This window comes from Nothoprocta perdicaria, unplaced genomic scaffold (assembly GCF_003342845.1).
Source record: "Nothoprocta perdicaria isolate Ctin4 unplaced genomic scaffold, notPer1 scaffold_243, whole genome shotgun sequence".
Taxonomy (NCBI): Eukaryota; Metazoa; Chordata; class Aves; order Tinamiformes; family Tinamidae; genus Nothoprocta; species Nothoprocta perdicaria.
The window spans coordinates 227,674-244,480 of record NW_020455470.1 but is presented as its reverse complement, the minus strand read 5'-3'; the positions used below and the strand labels follow the sequence as shown (position 1 = coordinate 244,480).

Genomic DNA, 16,807 nt, shown 5'->3' with positions numbered 1-16,807 from the left:
AAGCATCACGTGTGAAATTCTGCAGAGACACAACACCCATCTATTGTTTGTATTTAACGATGAAATAATGTTTTGGATTTTAATAGGTAATAATGGGAAATGTGTATGTTAAGGTAAGGAGAGAGCATCCCCAGTTTTGCTCTGTACAATGCTCTACTATTCTTATCCGAGCGAAGGAAAAGCATTAGTGGTCTGATAGCAGTTAACAAAAGTGGGAACATATCATAGTGACTACTTCCTATATCATGTGAGTGGGAAGATGATGCTGCCCAGTGATTTGGCAACAGGGTTTTCGGGTAGGAAAAATCCTGTTCCCTTTGTTACCTGGGGAATCTGTGTGTGGAATATCAAATATTCCTCATTTTCCCTCCTGCTGTTTGTAACTGGAAAATGCGGAAAGGATGAGACTTGGAGTCAATGATGATTTTTTAAGAGCAAAGGAAACTGATTCTGAAACTGGAGAAAGAAAGCTTGCAGGACTGGCAGTCCCGTAGGCTGATGGAAAATAGTCAGAAGAGACTTAGGACTTAAGTCCTGGCATTTGTATCCTGTGAGAGTAGTACAGAAGGTGACACTTCCGTCCCGTTGTTTGTCATCCTGAGTGTCTCTGAATAGGATGACTTGAAATAGCTCCAGTCCAGAGCAGTGCTCCCCTTGCTACACAAAAACAAGCTGAAAGGTAAGAAAGAAATGTGTTTTGTTTGCATACAAAATATATTACCAACAGATATACTGCTCGTATTACAGTTGGGTTTTCTTATTGCTTTGTCTAAATCTTGAACGAACTAAAAATATTTCTAAGATCTCTATTATGGAGGAAATCGGGTTTATTCTGGGAAAGATTAGTAGGTGGCAATTCATACATAGCATGTTGGTAGTTCTCTGTTCGGCTAAGGAAGAATTTTTACCTGGTGAGAAATGAAAATTGTGCCTTTTGTTTAATGCTGTGATATTTGAGTGTTTTGGTTTTTTTTAACTCTTACTCTTCGGGATTTTGCTTGCCTGCTGAGTGCTATTCTGAGATGAGAAGAAAACCTGAAAATATTGCTTGCTTAGATATTCCCTGCAGAGATATACTGGTTGTCCATGCTGGAGCAGTTTTCACACTAGTACCAAACACCTCCAGTGGGACAGTTTGTTAAATTTTTAGGATGTAAGAGATGTTGCCTATAAACTTCTCCTATTCTTGTATTTAACCACCTAATTTCTATAGAATTAGAGCTGATTTTAAGTCTTTCAAGAAAATAAATTATAAAAACAAATATTTAAAAAAGGAGGCAACAGTATAACAGTGTAAATCAGCGGGTATATATTTGTATTTCTATTGACTTAAATGGAATTCTGTCAACTGGGAATGTGGTCTGGAAAACCAGCTTCGAGTGAAGCAAAGTTGCATGCAAAAGATAAGACTAGAATCCAAGCCCTGGATGTGGAAAAGTGTATGTTAAGGGCTCTGAGATATGAGATACAGCTTAAAACCTGCGTAAATTGGAGAACGAAGGTGTTGCTGCACTTACCTGGCGTTCCTCGACACTGCCGTGTTTTAAGCAGTGTCAGGCAGCGCCAAGGTCTTGATCTCCAGGCTTCCTCCAAACGGGATGCAGGGCTTTCTCACGTGAAATGCTCGTGTTTTTTCCTGTGACGTGTATGGTTTAGCGAGCTGCTGTATCATAGCAGACAGTCCTGCTTTTCGTTGCGTTCTTGGCATTACCGATTGATTGGGAGATGGAAAGCCAAAGTGTAAAGTTATTTAGCACTTGGTTTTAGTTCCTCTCAGCCCCACGTTCTGGGCCTACCCACAGAATGTGCAACCAATGTCTTTAGGCAGCAGAGCTTTTTCTCATGTTGTTCCCTTCTCATATTTTCATTTAATCTAAGCAAATGCTGACTTTGGTCTTAGAACGTATTAATCTTTCATTCCAATAAAGCACCTATAAATAGATAATAAAGAGTAGTAGGAGTACTGATAAAGAGCTCAAATAAAAGCTATCTACCTCTTCATGCGTTCTTCTGAATGTCCTCGATAAGTAGTGGCTCTGTGACACACACCCCCAAGTTGCTACTCTGTTAGGAATCGTGCTGTTTGTGTGAATAACAGTATATGTAATACATACAATTTATAATGGAATCCAACAGGAACAGGTTGTACCATTCTCTCGGTCCGGGGACAAGAGTGGCACGAAATGGCTATCGCGGCCACATGAAGGCCAGCAGGTACCAGCCCCCCTGCACACAGAGGTCACAAACCTTCCCTCTGGTGGTGGTGATTTGGTTTAATAGTGTTGGTGTCTTCTGGTGTTACCTTTCTAACTTGTGTGGCAAAATAAGGGCTGACTCCTTTCTCAAAACTGAGCTTTCCTCTTCTGTGACTTAAATACCAGATGGGCTCCTTGTGGTGCGCAAATCCAAATTGCACCTTCATTGAGAGCAAGCTGTTTTCCCCCGGCTAGCTCCACCGCGGTGTCGCTGGGTGGTGGGTGACCCCCAAGATGCCTTAATTGAGCTGGTGCTTGATCTGAGCGGGCCCAGCCCGGGCTCCTCCGCGCCGCCTCCTGCCGCTCCGGCGGCTCCTCCGCCCTGGCGGCACTGAAAACGCGGCCTCGATTTCTAGCTGCGCCCACGGGCTGCGGCCGAGGCGCAAATCAGGCTTTATTGGCAGTGCTATTTGAGACACTGTTTAACTTTTCTAGAAAACTGCTGGGTCCCCAGCACTTAAGATGCATATTCTGACTGGCATTTACTGAAATTACTCTGTGGTAAATTTTTTCTTCTAACTGGAAATATTATTTAAGCTGGTCAGCGTCGTAAGTTTAGTAAAACTAGGTTTTCATTTCACACTTTTGGGCCTTTGCTCCTAGACCCTATGCAGGCTAGAGGATTAGTAGAGCACCAGGTGTATTAAAGCACCCAAAAGCTGTGCTTCAGGTTTCTCTCCTTTATAACTGCTCCTGCCACTGTTCTTGCTTTCAGATATTTTTTAAATTGTGCATGTGTAATTGAGCTTTTGCTGCTTCTTTCATGTGTTTATGATTCCAATATTCCTAACAAAAACCACTGGCTTTTCTGTCAGAGCTCAAGGAGAGTCTTTAACACATGCAAAATATTAGGAATATGCTACAAATGTTTGCCAATTAGAATTAATTGTTCTTGAGTTTTAGTTGTCTTGAGTGTTAATTCTTTTTAGTTATAGATTACCTGCTTGGCTAATTAACTTTACAATCACCTTTGCTTGTGACTGTAAATTCCACAACAGCAACCATTGTAATAGCCAAATTGGTTTTTCCACCATTAAGTCCATTAAACAAAAAGCTAGCGCTTCTAAATTAAAACACAGATGTTTGCATTAGCTTGAAGTAATGATTCAAGAAGGACTTTAGGAGAAATACATTTTCACACTATTTTTTGCATGCTCCTTTCAGCTCTCTAGAATCTGAAGATCTGGCTGTTCATTTGTATCCAGGAGCAGTTACTATTCAAGGTGTTCTCAGGAGGAAAACTTTGTTGAAAGAAGGCAAAAAACCTACTGTAAGATTTCTGAATTTATTTTCTCATCTTCCTTTGCCCAGTTATGAAGAAAAAATGGCCCTGGTACAACCGAGCTCAGTGTCCTGACCTCCTTTGCTTTACTAATTCCTGCCACCATTTGCATTCTTTTATTTGGTGGCTTTATTCAGAATGTAAGGCTCTATAGGAGGAGGAAGTGAAGTGTGATGTGTTGCAGGGCTGCATACACTTACAAATAACTTTACAACCATTAACCATTTTATCTTCCTGAATGGCAGGTGGGTCATGACAGCTTATTAGGAGATGGTAACCCGAAGTAGTTGCATTGCAAATGTTTTTAATATTAATAGTAAATTATATGGCAGTGCATATAATAATGCAAAGATAAGTATATTCTATTTAGCTCAATGAATTGCACCATAAGGGATGCAAAAAGTAAAAGATCAGATGCAGAAAAAAATCTTTAATAAAGAAAAGCACATTTTATTTTTGCATTCCTCTGTGCTTAGTGGATTTGTGTGCCCATGTGAATCTAATTAGAAACAGCAGAAAATAAGGAGAGAATGATGACTTGGCTTGACAGTGCTGTCATTTTATTGCAGAATGATGTAAAATATTTTATAGCTCCATAATACAAAGCATATCATTTTTTTTTTTCTCTCTAGGTAGCATCTTGGACAAAATACTGGGCAGCACTGTGTGGAACTCAGCTCTTCTACTATGCTGCAAAGTCTCTGAAGGCTACAGAAAGAAAACATGTATGTAAATAGGTATCTGCCCAAATTAAAATGTTCTTGCCTGATGTAAGCACAAAGTAGTTTAAGACTTGCTTGATTTCTAGTAAGCACTACCTGCCTTCCAGTCAGTCTGCCTCTTCATGAGGAGATGGCTTAATGGAAATATCATGTACTCCTATGTGCTACTCCAGGAACATCTGCTTTGCATATGCCACGGGTCTCCAAAACTGTTGGTCTGGAGAGAAGCAGTTGGGCTTTGTGTCTGCCTGCTTTTCCAAGGTAGAAGTTGCATCTTTTGAGGATCCCCAAGTGTTGCAGTTGTCTGTTGTCACTTGAGATTAATTAAAAGCACTGATGTGGAAAGGCTGGGAAGTCACTACATATAAAGTTAAATATATCTTGATCTTATCTGTGGCAAAATCATACTCCTCTCTGCTTTTTCTGTCTCATCCTGTAGCCTGTTAACTACTACTCATTACAAAATGCTTTGTATGTTGCACAGAGCCAGCTCATCACATGATGTTGGCGTACTTCTTGTTCACTTTTCTTTATTTGAAAGAGCTAAAAATACTTTGCTTATGTGGGAAAGTAATAAAAGGATTTTCTCTAGATGTTCTAAGGATGTTTTGCTGTGCACAGTTCACTTTTTACTGTTTGGTTATAAAGGGATTGTATGTGCCACAGACTGTCTCTGCTAGAAAACTGGGTACATTTTGAGAGGGGTTTTTTTCTGAGTTCATTTTCTACTGTAACCGTGAATTCCAGGCAGTTGCACTGGCCAGTGTTTCAGTTTAATTTATGACAACTGTCACTGAAGAACATTTGCTTTGCATAAAGTTATGTAATTTTAGAAACTGAGATGTGCTCTGGAATCCTAGAATGGGGACTATCTTATTTCTTTTTGGCACAAAATGCTGTTTCCTGATTTCTAGCGTTACTGCATTCAGAGGGCAGAGCTTAGGATTTCTGATTTAGTAGACTTCTGGATATTTGAATGTTCTGTGTGTAAAGTCTGTGTGTGCTGTTGCCTTATTTTATAAAAGTTGAGTAACTTTCATTTTCCTTGAAAGTAGTTAATTAGGAAACAGTATTCTTCTACTCGGTCGCTTGAATAATACCTAGTTATTTGTAGGAAGACCTGCATAATTTCTTTAGCACATCCATCTGCCTCACCATTGTTGGCTTTGACTACTTAGGTGAAAGCTAAACTGATCCAACTTAATCCGTTCTGTCAGTTAAGGAGGACTCTGCTGGTCCTGGTCTAGGCATCCCGTCTCTAGGGTGTCTAGAAAAGTGTATGTGTTTGTATTCATTTGCCTCTGGTATCGGCAAAAAACGTACAGAAGGGCCTCCTTAAAAGAAAAGCTATTTGGAAAGAGCAGGCTCATAAGCTATTACGAGCAGAAATGTTGAAAATGCAAACTGTTAAAGTAAATTAAAAGGCACAACCCAAAGAAAACTAAAACTGACATTATGTCACCAACAGTTGGTTGCTTGTTTTCTCTGGAAACACTCAGAAATGGAAAATAATTTTTTTCCTAGTGTCAAACGTTGTGCTCCTGTTGCTGATGTGATGCCTTTAGGCTTTATGCCAAAACTCTACTTTGTTTTCTTTAAAGAACAGAATATGCATTCTGTAAATGTCTTTTGTTCATTGTTTCCTCTGTGAGGGTATGAACGATGGAAGATTTTTACCGTACTTGAACTTACTCAATCAGAAGCCTTTTCAGCACTGCAGAGGACTATCCCTGTGCACCAGGACGTGTCCTGGGCAGCCTGTTCTGGGTGACTCTGCTCGAGCCAAGGAGGTTGAACCAGATGGATCTCCAGGGGTCCATTCCTACCTCTCTAATTCTGTGATTGCGTCAGACTCGAATGTCTGTCTAACAGGGAACGCAAGGCTGGTAATTTTGTTGTTTGGGAATTGAGTGTATCACGCTTTTATATGGTGTATTTGCTTAGCCAGTTCCTTCTGAAGAACAGTTTTAATCATTTAAATGGTTTTATTCTTTCTTCAGGAATAGTAAAAATAAATGTAAAAATACAGATCTGGTATTTGATCACCTTGAAACTCTGTTAGTACAAAAGCCATCACTTTGATCTCAACAATGGAGTTGTATCCATTTAGAAGACTCTTTCAGAAATCATTTTCTGAGATTGAAAAATCATTTCCATTAACCTTTTTTTTAATCCCCCAGATCACTCTGATTTTTGTGATATCTACAACGAAGTTCCTAGTGAACTGAGACACGTTCTTAGCATCTCTAAGAATTTCTTGCAGCCTTTTGCTCTGCTGTTTATTTGTTCAAGGATATGCCAGCAGACTAATAACCTAATAAGTTTACACAGGGAGCCTAGGAGACCTTAAAATCTACTTATAAGGGGTGAATACTGAGATGAGGTGGAGCGGTTACGTTCCCAGGAAAGGGAGAATAAACAACTGTATTAAAGAGAAATGCCTGCGAAAGCAGGCTTGTTTTAAGGATTGTTACTAGAGAACTGGACTGATTTTTTTTTGACTGCTTGTAGTTACTTAAGGAAGGAAGCCTTTTTTTCTGCTTCTGTATACAAAGAATGGTACAAAGCCTGGGTCTCCAATTTGATTTCCCAAGTGTAGTGATGATTAAAAGATGATCCCAAAGTAGCTGTCAGGAAGTGTATGCTTTCAGTCAAGTCAGTAGCTCCTGGTGAATAGATGTATTTGCTCCAAAGGTGGTTATCACCCAGAGTATAGGCTAAATGCTGGAATTTAAGGAGGAAGCTATTTTGCTAGAGAAACCAGGGTTAGGGGAATAGGATGAGAGGCTTCCGTTTATTAAACAACCCGATACAATCGGTGATCAGTAAATTCTAGGTAGCCCCTGTAGCACTTCTTTTGCTTTCGCTGGCGGTTTAGATTTCCCCGGTGTCACTGCAGAGTTATTGTGCCAAAGCCCTCTTTTCTGTTCCAGAGTTTATGATGATGATTTGTCAAGGGACTTGCTTCAGTTGTCACTTGGTTGTAATTTCAGAAGGAAATTTTAATGGAAGGAGGAAAAAAAATGTGAGTGGGCAACAGTCACATGGGGTTCCCTCTATCCAAAATATTCCCAACGTCTTCTGCGGCCATGGAGAAATCTCCACGCAACTTCTTTTCCCAAGGCTTTGGTGACAATGAAGGGATTGCTGGAAACAACAAACTCAGCCTGTGCTATATAAAATTTCCTGGCTAGAGCTCTCGTGGTAAATAACTGTCTTGATTGTAGGCATGCATTTGGCTGCTCTGCTGCTATTGCTCCCGGCTGTGGAGATGGAGCACTTGGAATGTGCAGACACTGGAAGCTCTTCCAAGCTCTAGTAGCCAACTCCTTTGGAAAATTACCTCAGAAAGATCCCAGTGAAATCCAACAAAAAGAGCAAGAAATTGCCTCCCTTATAGATAGCGGAAGGCCAGTTCTTGCTGTATCTGTGGTAAAAGAAAAAGGAGCACTTCCAGTGCATAATCTGGGCATGATCCTAATCCAAAGGAGGAGGATGCTGTAGATTCCTGGATGAGATGAATTCAGCTAGCCCTGGATCAACTTCAGGGTGGGCTGGCTGGTTGTGCTCAGCAGATAAGACAACTGAATGGAAGGAGCTTTGTCTGTTTGACAGTAGTGAACAGGTTTCAGTTATTAATGTGGTAATGAAAAGTTTATCTATAATGAGTACGTGAATCCAGAGATGACGTACAGGAGAATCTCCAAAAACTGTTTTGAGGTCACTTAAGATGTTTTCTTCTGTTTAAATGGTGCCTGCAATAAGCCTCCAAAATAAAAATGTAAAGCTCTTCACCTTTAGAAAAAGTCATTAGTGAAAATAGCCATATTACATTTAGCCTAGAGAACAGTATTTTCCTTGAAAAAGGAGCATATATGAATAAAAGACTGTTCCAGGGGACCGGGATGGAAAAATCAGTGTGGCAGTATAGCATATTCTGGAGATTATTCCATGTTCTTAGATATTTCAGAAAGCAGCTGTGAGCCTTTACCAGGAGGATCCTGCTCCATTCCAAGGTTTTTTTCTACGTGTTGTGTTCAGAACTGTTCCCTTTTAGTGGAGCTGCCAGGAACTTGGTGGTCGATGCCCAGGCCCTCGGGCTGGCACGCATGGCTCGAGCCGGCGCTCGCTCGGGTTCAGACCCTGAGAGAATGACTTCATGTCAGAAAGCTGTAAAGTCCCCACGGGGATGAGGAGGAGGAGGAGGAAAGTTGTAGGTGGCAACAGCTTGGAGCGAGAAGTCTGTTCACAAATTGATTCAAAGATCTTGATTCACAGATTTATGCCTAAATGCTTTTAGGCTCCAAACAACAACAGAAAAGGTACTTATGTGACAGCTCTCACCAGAGCTGTGCGGAGTCCTGCATGTAACAGGACAGTGTCGTTCCAGCGGCCCAGCAACCCTGATTGCGATGCTGCTTCCAGCGCCTCCGGCCCCGGGCCGCGTGCCCTCGGGATGCGGCGAGCGCGTGGACGCGGCGCCGGCAGCCGGTGTCCCCCCGGCCGCCCCTTCCCGCCCCGCGCCCGGCTCCTTCCCACCGCTCGCCCCGGCAGGGGCTCTGGCAGCCCTGCGTCTGGCAGGGACAAGTTTTGGAAAAGCAAGCGCAAGCCCTAGGAGCCTCCGTAGTATTTCACATACTGTAGGTCGGCTGTCATCACATATTTGCTCGTAGCCTCTTTGGTTGTATATCATTTATTTTCATGAGACTCTAAAAATAGGAGTGCAGTTGAGGAGCTACAGTGAACCTTAAAATCTTTTTGTGACTTACATTTCCAAATCTCTTAAAAAATACCTATTCACACACTTGTAAGGCACTTTGAAGTTTGCACTTTCCTGATTATTTCTAAATGTCATCTTATTTTTGAAGGTGGTGCCTTCAGAGAGTCCATAACAAGCCCATCATATACAGTTTTACTTTGAAAGAAAAAAAAAAAAACTGAGCAATCTCCTTGTTTTATTCACTTTTCAGTCCACTTTTCAGGTGGAGCTTCCTTACGTATTTTATTGCTCACTGCAAAGCACTGATAAATGATTCTTTGAAGAAATTGTGGTTACCTTTTGGAAAGAACTAGGGTTTGGGAAGAACTGATATTATTCAGCCCTCGCTTGCTTTCTGTAAAGAAATATTGTCTGATGCAGCTTTCTAATTTATTTTTTTAAAGTGTTGTTTTCCTCTGAGATGCCTCCCAAAGGCAGTGGAATGGCTTCAAGCCACATATGCTCAGGTTTGGCAGGTTTTATGAAGAAAGGCCTTTTTCCACAGTTTTATCTACAGTGATGCCAAGGCAGCCATGCGTTTCCAAGGTCGACACACAGGTCTTCAGTGAGAACAGGCTTCCTCACTCTTGCCCTGAAGCTGTCTGTGCAAACATCCGTTCAGAGGCTCCACGTTTAGTACTTGCACCGAGGCTATGAAGATCTGGCCTAAATGTGCTGGTGGGAGCTTGGAGTGGAATGTTTCCCGCGAGCAACTGCGGCGACGCAGAGGAGGAGGCAGGCAAGGAGTGCATTTACAGAATTAAAAGGCTTGGAGAAACGGGACTTAAATTATTTTGAACATGGTTAAGATACACTGTTTTTCAAGTATTGACTCAAATTTGAAGTTTTTCTGAGCTTTAAAAGGTAACCTGTGGCACAGCTCAACTCCCAGGCAGTTCAGCTTTTTTAGATATTTAAAATGTCTAGTTAATGTATGGTGTAGATTGGCATAATTGCCATGAAATTTGCAATGGATCTTTTTTATGAGATCTATTGTCTTGTAAAGAACATTTGTTATAAACTTGTATTTCACTCACGATGCCCTCAAACTACTTGGCAGGAACAGTACCTCTTGCTGGTGCTCTCTTTTTATTAGACTTCTAACAACAAAGCAGTGTTATTTTTGAAGTGATAGATGTTCAGCTTTAGAGCTTTTAAATATAACTGTAATTAAAAAGAGGTTACTATTGCCTGTTGTTATGGAGTGCAATTCCAAAAAAGCAGGAAAACCCTTGTGATAGAGCAGTATGTACCAAGCTGATCCTTCTGGACTCGGAAGTAGGTTGACGCCCTGCAGAAGGCAGGAATGCTCAGTCCTAAAGGGGATGGGAAGAGGAGACTTGGCAGCTGGAGACCTGAGAGAGCGAATTAGGGATCGGGGAGATGACAGGACTGAGCAAGCGGTGAGAGGTGGGTTGTGACAGGCTGCTAATAGATAGAGTCTGGGAAGAAGGGAGCTTGTGGGTTGGAAATGAGTTGGATTTAATGAGCAAGGAGCCTGGAACTCGGATGAGAAGCCTGAGAAGTAGAAAATCATATTGAGCAGGTACATGAAGAGGAGCTCTCGAGAGAACCTAGTGAGGGCAAGACAGGTACTGGGCTTGGAAGAAGTGGCAAAACTTCTGTTCAAAGAACAAGTAACACCTTGAGCAGCAGGAAACCCAGGTTTTTAATATCCTGTCAATAAACGAACATGTTATGTCTTGTGAACCTGCTTATAAAATATTCCCCTTATTTGATTTCTTTTGTTTATGAACTTGTGCCTGTTAATTACACGGTTAACGTTGTGCCCAGGAGTCACGCTGTGTGTAATAACAGCCTGTTATAATCAGTAGGTGTGTTGACTTTGAGCGATTGGTGCCCAGGTTTAGTCCTTCTGTTTAACAATTGAAAGATCAGCTTGGCAACCCTCATGCTTGGTAAAATGCTTTGGGTTTTTGCTGTGATGGCCCCATGCGTGCAATAATATGGTGAGGAGATGCTTGTCACCACATGGATTGGATTGTGATACTCCTTTTTATTTGTTCAGAATTTTGTTCATTGTGGGAAAATGTGTTTTCCACTAAATCCCTATTAAATTCATAGCCTGCCTTAGTTTTATGAAGTGCTGTGCTTCTATTAAATTTAATAACATTATTCTGTGCTTATAACAGCAACATGGAGAGGAGTCACCTTTCTGAAAAGCTCTGTGCAGTGCTGTCAGTCAGGTTGAAGCTTTTTATTTGGGTTTCTCTCTGCTTGTGTTTTCAGTTCAAATCCACGCCGAGTAAGAATGTGTCGGTCGTCGGCTGGATGGTGATGATGGCAGACGACCCCGAGCATCCAGATCTCTTTTTGTTGACGGATTCTGAGAAGGGTAAGTTCCACCAGCATCCCGAGTGCAGCAAATCCCAGAGCAAGCACTTACCTTGCCGGGGGTTCAAGAGCAACTGTAACGAAATTTGGGAGGGATATTACCTATTACTACTTCATCTGGTCTCCAACATCATGTTTACGGCTAGTATGTTATGGGAACAATTATCACATAACATAGAGATTCCTTAAAGAGACTTCCTTTCTGCCTTTAACAGAGGCAGAAAGTAGAGGCCTTTCTGTCTTCTACTTACGTATTTTTTTGAAGTATTCACCTGCATTCTTTTAGACTAAGACTATTCATAGACATTTTGATATGCATGAAGCTAAAAGACAATAAAAAAAACAAGTTCTGTACAAGACTTAGTGCTCAGCCAGTCCCCAGTTCCCTCCAAATAAAAGTACAGAGTATAATATCTATTCAAATGCAGCACTCTTCACATGAAATACAGTGCAACTTGACTATTTTGCAGAGAAATCGAATGATGAAAGAGAACTGAAAAGAAAAAAAAATCCTTTATTCCAACATAGAGCTCTGTTTTCTGTTTAAACTATAAGCAAAGAAGTTTTTATTTTTCCACAGCACTTTAAACCAAGCAGAAAGACCATCAAAAGCAGCTGTGCAGGAGTAGCTTAACATTATTCATTGCTTTGTTCACTTCCACACTCCAATATAAATTTCATTTGTTTCAGAATATCTATCCTGTGGAACCGATAGATAAATTACAAGTCATACAAATTATGAGTGCTGATCTGCCTAACTTCAGCAACTGCAGTCTGAAACACTTTTGAAGTAATTGGCCCCTTTGGGTCCAAGCATGCTGTATGATACTACAGTCTGAAAATATGGGCCTGAAATATGTCAGCATGTTCAGAACTAATTTTCAGCTATTTTCAAAGGTAGATTTTTAGAATGCATTTCATGAAACTATATATAAAATAAATTGGAATAATGGCATTGAACTACACCAAATCTTAGTCATACGGTTTTGAGAAATGTTGTCTTGTATTGGCCTCTGGTCTTAGTTGAAATCCAGCATGTCTGGAGGCTGATCCCTCACGAGCCGGGGCTTCTCTTGGCCTCAGTCAAACATTTTAAGTTGCTCCTGTGCCAGTTAAGGTGTAAAGTTACAGGGACTTTTTGTTATTAAATACTTGGGGAGCATTTCAGTTTATGTTTATTTGGATATAGATAGAATTTAAGTGTAGTAGTATTTGTGTTCTTCATTTTTTCCTACCTCTCTCAGGAAATTCATATAAGTTTCAAGCTGGAAACAGAATGAACGCGATGCTGTGGTTTAAACACCTGAGTGCTGCCTGCCAAAGCAACAGACAACAGGTGAGCGCCAAGTGCTGCAGAAAAGTCAGCGGGGACAGATCTTCCCGATGCCTGCGCTATAGGGAGCTGCTTTTCGGGAACAGCAGAGTGCTTTGACCAGCCTGTGCACTGGTTTCACGTGCTCCGTGATTTGCCATAGCTTTCCTTTGTAAACAAGTCCCCAGAGCTGCTCTGGTAAGGAAGGAAGGTCATGAGCCCCTCTGGAGGGTCATGTAAAGCAATTGGGCATTTTGGGAAACGGAAGGAGTGCTCTAAAAATTTCTACCTAGTGGCGATATTGTTGTCATGGCCTCTTTAAAAAAAGGCCATCCTACAGTCATAAAAAGATTTGCTGGATCTCTTTTGCCTGCATCTGCTTGGCTGTCCTTAAAATGGATGGGGGAACAAAAGGATCTCTCCAGGTCATTTTCCATATTTTTTTTCTCATTTCTGCTTCTGAGCAAAATCTACAGAGTCAGAAGAGGTTCAGTAGCTCCTTTGAAAGCACCTGAGACACTGGCAAGGAAGTTGGGTGTTCCTCGCCGGAAAAGATGGGAATTTGCTACTAGCAAATAGTGGCAATGGAAGTGTTTGCAAGGAGGTGATGACTGCTCTCAACTGCCCCTGAGAAAAGCTTTTACTCAGTAAGGGGCTGGACAGGACCCTATAATGCAAACATGCTTAAAGCATGTGCAGCTCCTAACTTGTTCTAAAGCACCGTGGGTACCGTATGGGCTCTTGCAGTATAGTTGCACCTCATGTACCTAATTAATGCATAGGACCCCTATAGTTTCCACGAACATTATGTCATAGGTGGCTTCATAGAAGCTGAAATGTGTCTTTTTTTAGTGAATAAAAAAGATCTTTTAGGTTTTTTTCTCTATCCTGACTTGACCTCTGACCAATACTTCTCCTAGAGAAATACCTTGTGGTATTGTTGAAAATGGATTGTGTTGTTTTGATATTGAGAGAATGACTGCCCGAGAAAGATGGATGCTTTTGACAGTATAGGCACTTAATAAGTTGAATCCTATTGGAAACAATTTTAACAGCTTGAAAAGTGTTAATGGTGTCCTGGCTGACTGTTTTTTTCTCCTATAGGTGAATGGTAAAGGTAGGCAAGAAATACATCTGTCAAATGTTATCAAACAGGGCACTTAGGTTTTCTATAGGAAAAACCCGGAGAAGTGTTTATATAACTAACTCTTTTTTTTTTGGTAAATTAATCTCAAAAATACTAGAGCATATCAGTCATATGCCAGGGGAAAGGCTTGTCAGATCCTCTAAGTGCAGTCCTGCAAAGAGTAAAGAGTTATTGATACTGAAATGCAAAATATATCTAAAGATCCACATTGTAAAAGTGGTGTAGATCCATCAAAGACTCTAATTGGAATCACCTTAGGATGTAAGACAGGAAGCTTGTTCAAGCCCTCCTTCCCTGCTCTGTTGGATCAAAGGGGAGAAATGCTCATAGAAGCTAAAGACTTGGTTGGGAGAAGACTGCTGACTTGCTTCTGACCTACCCTGATTCTGTCATTTCTGACAGCGTTACCTTCGGTGCATCCATTGTTCTAACAATGAACACAAGAATTGCTCTTCTCCCCAGTATTTGGGAAATCTACCACAAAGTTAGATTTTGTATTTTATTTGAGTTTCAAAGGCTCCCTGACCTGTGGGACTTTGTAAATAGGAATCAGGGGAGAAGGTTCTGCTTGTGCAGCCTGGCACTGAGACTGATCATGTTAATGTGATTTCATCTGGGATTTACGTTTCAAATTTCACCAAAATTAACAAGATATAATCTAAGGCAATATATTGAAACCACAAACCATGCTCTAGTTTAATATCTTTGCTCTTCTTGGGCTTTCTACAGCTTTAAGTGTCCTTGAATGATTAATAACAGTTGTGTTTTCCCTTTTTCTGAGATAGGATGAATGCTACAACCTGCTTGTGAATAGTCTATGAAAATGGAATGTGAAAAGCTACTACACACAATAACATCTGCTGTTATTTATATTTTTTACTTTCAGGTTCCTGCCAACTTGATGACTTTTGAATAATGGGCTAATTCAAAGCAAAAGAGAACAATTTGAACCACCTCATGTTTGAGAATGAGGCCCTGATGAAAGATGTGCCAGCTGTATCTGTGCCAGAACAGAGCCTGTCAACTGGATCTCTGAACTCTGGAGCCCTGAACAAACCACTAATGGCTGAGGAATAAGTCCCCTGTGGGAAAAGAAAAAACAAAAATGGAGTTGCAACATGCATTGCCATGGACCATGCTTCATAACGTTCTCTGAACTGACCTGTGGAAACCACTGCCTTAAAGAGTGAAAGGAGAACCAACGAGAAACACCAAATAGTGTGTGTGAAACTTCTGGCGGTGCTGTGCTTGAGTTCAATAGATTGTAGCTAGTTTGAGTTTCTTTTAACTTTATACTAATTTTGGAAATAACTCACCTTTTTAGGTATTCTTAAGCAAACAGACTGATACTGAAGGGTGGCCTCAAAAGCTGGGTTTGAGCCAGGTAGAGGAGGTTCTTCGTGTTCTGGAGGTGCTGGTTCCGCCCTGGGGGCTCTCTTGGGCCTCCCCGGGCGCGCGCAGCCTGGAGCAGCATCCGCTTCGCTCCGCCCTGCGGGTGGGAGTTGGGACAAGCGCGGGTTTCCCGGAGCTGCAAGCCTGCCGACCTGCAGACTGGGCGGCCGCTGAGCACTTAGACACCAGATTACTCTTGTTGGTACGTTGTTCCCCAGTTCCTGGTTGAAACACAGCTCACGTGTTTTGGGTGGCTGGTGTGCGTGAGAGAGACCCGTGAAAGCAATGTTGGGTCAGAACCGAGTGTTTCCCTCCCTTTTTATTTCTATGCCCTTCACACTTCTGCACATGAAGGTTTCGTGACCTTGCTAAAGCTCACCGAGGTATTTTACTTCTCTGGGTATCTTAATTACCAGCTAGGGAACACTGTCAGTGTAAGATGTTTCATAATATCACTTAAAAGACATACATTTGAAAATGACAGAGGCACGATTTCAAGCATTCATCCTCTCCTTTTGCGATTGCTGATTTTTTATTATCTGTCTTGGTCAAAGTATATGAAATGGTGCGTTATTGATAACATGGCCTAAAGCAGACCTTATGTACAGAAGCTGTGTTGATCTTCAGGAAAGTACCTAATTGAACATGCATTAACTTAAGGAAAGAAAAGGTTTAGGACTATCAAAATTCCTTTCTTGAGAGAAATAATTCCGAAGTCACTGAAATTACTCTCCAGGAAGAACACTGGGATTGTAAAAAGGGAGCCATGCTTTTACCTGTGTGTGTTATGCCTGAGAATTTGGTCCTTGCTTTATTTGCGTTTCCTTGAAGTCAGGTGGAATTTCTTAGGTGGTTAGTCCTTATTTAATCTTCAGAAATATGATTGTTTTAAAGCGAGGAAACATTGTCCAAAATATGAATTTTATATCAGAACTTCTAGTCTGTGAAAAAGTAGTAAATGTTCCATTGACCTCGTGGATTAGTGGCCGTAAATAAGCTTGCAGACTCCTCCATGATGCTGCTTTCTGAACAGAAACAAACTATCTACCAGTCTGTGGCAGAGTTCTCTGACGGTGTAATAAAGGTTTCTAGTACTAGCGATGATTTTGAAAATGTACAGTTCATTTATTGCATCAGAATAGAAGCCTGTAAGTCCACTGGTTACTTTTTCCAGAGTCAAAATCAATCCTGTAATGGAAATGATTATTTTCTCATTTCTGGGGGAGGGAAAAAGAGGAGGATAATCCAATCTCACATGAAAGAAAGAAAAGGAACACCAAAAAAAAGACAACACACCTCTTGGACTTGGGGAAAATACTAATAGACTGGATTATATTTCCAAGAGCAGCTTTTGTGGATTGATTCTTGGTAGGGAGAAAAAAGTAGGAGGATGTTTCTGTTAGAACTCCAGCAGAATCCGTGGGGATGCGTGTCCCTTGCGATTCCTTACTGTTCTCATGGGCAAAGAATAGTCGGGTCTGATCCGAGAGCGGTGGCTTTTGGAAAGAGGTTGCTCGTGCTGGATCCCTCCCCATTCCCGTCGCCCAGGGGGACCCACGTCGGGCGCATAGAGAAGGGAACCT

The 16,807-nt window shown here is 41.3% G+C and overlaps 1 protein-coding gene across 3 annotated transcripts in view; it reads left to right on the top strand.

Annotated features, from left to right (window-relative positions):
• RALGPS2 (Ral GEF with PH domain and SH3 binding motif 2) overlaps positions 1-16,315 on the top strand; it is a 91,452-nt gene extending 75,137 nt beyond the window's left edge. For 2 of the 3 annotated variants that reach the window (XM_026039822.1, XM_026039824.1), the window contains 6 exons: positions 2,137-2,214; positions 3,420-3,525; positions 4,170-4,262; positions 11,269-11,374; positions 12,618-12,709; positions 14,719-16,315. In XM_026039822.1, the coding sequence (XP_025895607.1) occupies positions 2,137-2,214; positions 3,420-3,525; positions 4,170-4,262; positions 11,269-11,374; positions 12,618-12,709; positions 14,719-14,748 (505 nt within the window). In that variant the 3' untranslated portion in view covers positions 14,749-16,315. The remainder of the gene's footprint in view (positions 1-2,136; positions 2,215-3,419; positions 3,526-4,169; positions 4,263-11,268; positions 11,375-12,617; positions 12,710-14,718) is intronic. The other variant, XM_026039823.1, reaches the window with a different exon arrangement.
• Positions 16,316-16,807: the final 492 nt, after the last annotated feature.